The sequence below is a fragment of the Globicephala melas genome, unplaced genomic scaffold, assembly GCF_963455315.2.
Source record: "Globicephala melas unplaced genomic scaffold, mGloMel1.2 SCAFFOLD_933, whole genome shotgun sequence".
Taxonomy (NCBI): domain Eukaryota; kingdom Metazoa; phylum Chordata; class Mammalia; order Artiodactyla; family Delphinidae; genus Globicephala; species Globicephala melas.
The window spans coordinates 7,501-12,500 of NW_027208017.1; the positions used below are offsets into that span (position 1 = coordinate 7,501).

General features: G+C 74.5%; 1 protein-coding gene across 1 annotated transcript in view; it reads right to left on the reverse strand.

The window, feature by feature from the left end:
- Positions 1–335: 335 nt before the first annotated feature.
- Positions 336–5,000, reverse strand: part of LOC132596646 (collagen, type I, alpha 1b-like) — a gene marked incomplete at its 3' end in the record, with an annotated part of 5,119 nt that continues 454 nt past the window's right edge. Inside the window, exons 2-7 of the mRNA XM_070044837.1 lie at positions 4,257–5,000; positions 2,583–3,086; positions 2,436–2,508; positions 1,608–2,231; positions 1,340–1,468; positions 336–857 (exon numbers count right to left, since the gene is read on the reverse strand). The exon at positions 4,257–5,000 is cut by the window's right edge and continues 90 nt beyond it. Of these exons, the coding sequence (XP_069900938.1) occupies positions 336–857; positions 1,340–1,468; positions 1,608–2,231; positions 2,436–2,508; positions 2,583–3,086; positions 4,257–5,000 (2,596 nt within the window). The remainder of the gene's footprint in view (positions 858–1,339; positions 1,469–1,607; positions 2,232–2,435; positions 2,509–2,582; positions 3,087–4,256) is intronic.

Below are 5,000 nucleotides of genomic sequence, written 5' to 3' on the forward strand. Positions count from 1 at the left end.
ATGTTTTCTCGTGACCGCGGGTGCGTTTTCCCCACCCACGCGCCCATGTGTTGTCTTTGGACTTTGTCCCCGTCCGGGCAGAGATAGTTGTTTGTTTCCGCTTGTATGTGTGGGGTCGGAGGGTATCCTTCCTTTCCTTTCTAGGTTCTGGGCTTTGCGTGTCTGCTTCCGACAGACCTCCACCGTTCGAGAGACGATGAATTCCTGCGTTGTTCTCTGAGTGCTTGCCTGGTTTCGGTTTGCCAGTCCCCGCCTTCCCTCCCTCCCTCCCTCCCTCCCTCCCTCCCTCCCTCCGTCCGGGCAGCCGGGGATCTTGCTCGTGACCCTCTGGGCACCCCGTGCCGGCCGCCCCGGGCCCCGCCGGCGTCTCCGTGGGATTTGCCCCCGCCGAGGAGTCGCGTGGGGAGCGCGTTTCCTTCGAGGCGGCCTCCCGGCGACGTCTTCCCAGCTTCCCCGGCCCCCCCCCCCCCCCCGTCTGCTGCCGGGGTCGCGCCGTGTCGTGCCGTCCCGGGAGCTAGCTCCGAGACGGACGCCTCGGGGCCGCGCCAGACGCCCGCCGGCTCGCCCCGGCGGGCTGAGCTCGGGCGTTTGGGCGGCCCGGCGCTGCTGCATCCTCGGTGGCCGGCCGGCGACAGGGAACCCGGCCCGGGGACGTTGGAGCCGTTGTCGGGAGCCACCTGGCGGCCGCTTTTATATTGTCCCTTGTCTCTGGAGCTTCGGCGACCTTCGTGAGGGCTGTGACTCGGCCGCCGGGCCCGAGGCAGAGTTCCGGGAGCCGGGCGACGCTGGCGGTGACTGTCCCGGTGGCGCCCAGGCGTGGGCGCCTCCTGCTGTCGCTTGAGATTGGGCGTGCAGGCCTATGAGGGTGTGACTGTCGCCGCGCTCTCGAGCCGGTCTGTGGGGCCGCCTGGCCTGGTCGACCAGCATCCGGCCGCGGGGACCGACCCGGCCACCCGACCCTCCTTCCTTCCTTCCCTCCCTCCCCCCACCCCACCGCCCGGTCCCCAAAGCGCCCCGCTCCGGAGGTGGGGACCGGCCCGTGCCCGTGCCCGTGCGTTTAGGCCGGTGGAGGGCGCGACGGGCTCGTTGGCGGGCGCGCGTGGGTCCCGGTGGTCGGATTCTTTCTGACCGATGCTTTTCCGAGTCGGACTCCGGAGGTGGGGACCGGGCTGGGCCGCGAGGGGTGACCCGGAGAGAGAGGCCCGGGCCCGGGTGCGGTCCCTCGTGGGCTCCGGTCGCCTGGGAGGTGCCTCCGTGCGAAAATGTTTCCAAGTCCCCCTGGGTCCGGGGACGCGGACGGGCCGGGACCTGCTCGCGCGGGTGGCCGGGGAGGGCGCACCCGGCCCTTTAGCGGGCCCACGTGGGTCCCGGTCGGCGGACGCGACTTTTTCTCACCCTCCCCCGCCCCCTCCTCCACCGCGAGTCCCGGCCGGGGTGGGGGTGGCGGTGGGGACCGGCCCGAGTCGTACTGGGTGGCCCGGATAGGGCGGCCTGGGCCCGGGCGCGGTCCCTCGTGGGCCCCGCTCGTCAGAGGCGGCAGAGTGGGATAGTTCCTTTTCTGTAACCAAGTCTTCGCCCGGGGACTCGGAGGGACCGCGGTACGGTACCTGCTCGCGCGGGCGATCCGGGGAGGGTGACCCCGGCCCGCTCGCTGCCTCTGCCACGTTTTCCCGCCCCGCCCCGCTCCACTCTGCCGCCCCCGCTGCTCGGGTCGACCAGATGGCCCCGAGAGAGCTCCGGGGCTGCTGTGGATGGGGAAGTGTTGGGGAGAGGTAGCCGGGCCGAGGTCCCGGGGAGCCCCCCCGAGGTTCGTGGATGGGCCCCGCTGCCGGGCGCCGTGATTTTTTTCGCCTGAAATGGGCCTTTTTTACCACCAGATAGGTGCTGACACGGTCTCCTCTGGCATCTCTCGCTGGGGGTTCTGGGACTCTGGACGCGCGCAGGGCGCTGGGCTTTGGACCGCCGTCCGGCGCCCGAACCGGCCCTTGCCACTTGAGCCGCCCGCTTGGGCCTGCGCGCCGGCTCTCGTGTGTGCGCCCGGCTGACCCGACCCGCGGTGCCGCCTCCGGTCTCTGGCTCACCCGAGGGCGGCGGGGCGAGGTGGTGCGTGGGTCTTCTACCCCGTGTGACTCCCCTTCCCCGCCGCAGGCACCCGGTGGTGGCTGAGACGACCCCAACCCGCAGGCTCCGTGCCACGTGTCAGGCGTTCTCCTCGCGGGGTCGTCGGCCACCTGTTGCCCGAGAAGGCAAGAGAGAGAGAAGGGGGGGGCTGGGTGCCGGCTGAGGCTGAAGCAGGCTCCTCCGGTGAGGGTCCTCGCCGTGCCCCTCCTCCCTCGGGGCCCTCGTGGCCCCCGGCTCTCTGGATTGACTGATCGATGTGGTGATGTCGCGCTCTCCTGGGCCGGGCCTTAAGTCGCGCCAGACGAGGGACGGACGTTCTTGGCGAACGGGACCGCTCTTCTCGTTCTGTCCGCGGGCCCCTCGCCTCTCTTGTGACGCCCTGCCGGCCTGCCGAGGGGTGTGTGGGAGGCAGGGGTGGTGGTCTCCGGCCCTGACCTGCGGTCTCCCGCCTCCCGCCTCACGGCGTGGGCGGGGCCGTGGTCCTCGGACGCAGCAGACGCTCTCGCTTCGCCTCCTTGGCGTGTGCCTCGCGGGCGGTCCTCCCCGCGTCGGTGGGGGCCGTCCCGCCGCTGCGCCGCGCGCCCGCTGCCGGCGCGTGAGCGTGACTTGCTCGGTCCTCTGTGGTGCCCCTGGAGCGCTCCAGGTCGTCCCTCAGGTGCGCGAGGCCGAGCGGTGGTGTCGTTCCCTTTTCCCAGCGTGCTCCTCGGGGTCTCCGCCGCGGTGGTGTGTCCCGTGAGTGGCTCTCTCGGGGGGGTCGAGACGGTAAAGGGCGCGGGGTCTTGCCTCTGTTTCTCTCCCTCGGTGGGGGACGGGGGCCTGCCACCTCGTCGCCATCGTCCTCCCACGGTGTGCCGTGGGGGGGACTGACTTCGTGGCCGGGCCGACGCCGCGTGTGCCGCCGCCCCCACTTGCGTGTGTGTGGGGAGTCGCACACGGGCGTGGGTGCGATCGTGTTGGGCCGGGGCCTGCGAGAAGGGGGCGTCTGTCGCGCTTCTCGGGCGTGCTCCCCCCTTCCGGAGCCCGGTGGACGAGCCTGGGGGGCGGCAGAGGTTGTGCCCCCGAGGCTGTGGCCGCGAACGCTCCAGTGGGCCGTGTGCTTACCCATACCGCAGACCCCCCCCCACCCCTCCCACGGCCAGTCGTGGACTTGGTGGCTCGTGGAGCGCCTCCGTGGGCCCGAAGGGCAGAGACGATGGGTGGGGGATGACGCACCCTCGGTGAGAAAGCCTTCTCTAGCGATCCGAGAGGGAGCCTTGGGGTACCGGACCCCCCAGCCGCTGCCCCTCCCAAGCGTGCAGTGGGCCACGGTGGCCGCTGCCAGAGCCACGTGGGCGGCAGAGGCCCTCGCCCTCGCGGGAGGGCTTGCGCCGGCCCCGCGGTGGGGCCGAGTGCCGCTCTTTGCCTACCGCGGCCCGCGCCTCCCCCCTCTGAGTCGGGGGAGGGTCCCGCCAGGCCGGCGTCCGGCGCGGGGCCGTGTGTGTGCGCGTGCGGTGACCCGCGCGGTGGCGAGCCCGAGGTGGGGTTCGGGGACGCACGGACGTCCCGACTCCCCAGTCCCGCAGCCGCGAGGAGCCCGTCGCGCCTGCCCTCGCCGCGAGTCGCGGCCGGGGGCGGTGTGTGGGCACGGTGCGGGTCGCCTCGCTCGGGAGCGTTTCCCAGGGGCGCGAGCCCCGGGGGTCGGACTCAGATGAAGGCGGATGTGGCGAGGACGGAGGCGGTTGAGTTTGGGCGGACGGGTCCCTCCGTGTCACGCGGGGGGAAACCGTCGCACACGGGCCCCGGCGGCGGGGCCGGGTCGTGGGAGACCCCCAGGGTGGCCGGGGCCGGCCGGCGTCCCAGGCGTCGTGGGACCGCCCTCGTGTGTGTGGCGGTGGGACCCCGCGCTTGTTTCCCTGGCGGGCCCGGTCGTGCCTCGGCCCTTCCTGTCCCTGGGCGGGCGCCCCTGCGCCCCTGCCCCGCGGCCCTCGCCGCTGTGTGTGTGCGTGCCGCCCCCTCCCCGTGGCCGCCGGCCCTCCCCGGCCCCCAGCCCTCCGTGCCCCCTTCCCCGTCTGGGATCGAGCCGGCCTCGCCCACGTGAGGGTGTCGCCCGCCCCCCGGCCGCCGCGGCGGGCGGCGTCCCCGGGTGGAGTGCTCACGGTCCCTGAGGCGGGGGAGTCGGGCGCGGCGGCGGAGGCGTGTGGCGGGGCACGTGGGGCGGCCGGTGTGCGCGCGGGAGAGTGTTGTTGTCGCGGGGCTGGCCGCGGCTCGTGGGTGTTTGGCGGTGGTGGGCGCGAGCCCCGCGAGGGGGGGCACCCTGGTTGGGGGGCCGAGGAGGCCAGTCGGCGTCCTGGGTGCCGCGGGACCGCCCCTGCGCTGGAGGCCTCTGGCGGTGAGACCCCGTGTCGTGCCCCGGCGGCCGACTCGCGTCCGTGCCCTTAAGATGGCCCCCGGGCCTCCCTCGCGTCGGCGCGCGTCCGCCCCCGCCCGCCACGTCTTCCGCGAGGTCGTCGCCGCGCCTCCGCGGCGGCGGCCGAGCCAGCCGCGCCTCGTCGGCCCTGTCTCCCGTCCGTCGCGTCTGCCGACCCCCGGGCCGCGTCCCGGTGTGTTTCGCTTCCCGGGCCTGCCGCGGCACCGCTCCGTGGTCCGCCGCCGCCGCCCGTCCGCCGGCGTCGTTGCGTGTTGGGCGAGGTTGGGGGGACCGCCGTCCGTCCCCCTGCCGCGCCGCGCCGCGCCCCGCCCCGGCGCGCTCGCCCGAGCGCGGGTCGTCGGGACCCCGGCCGGCCGTCGCGGACCGGCCGCCGTGCCCGCGACGCCCCGCTCCCGTCGGGCGGGCGGGGAGGTGAGGGGTGGCCGGGCCTCGGCCCGAGCCCCCGCCGCCGCCCCCCGTCCGTGTGAGCGCG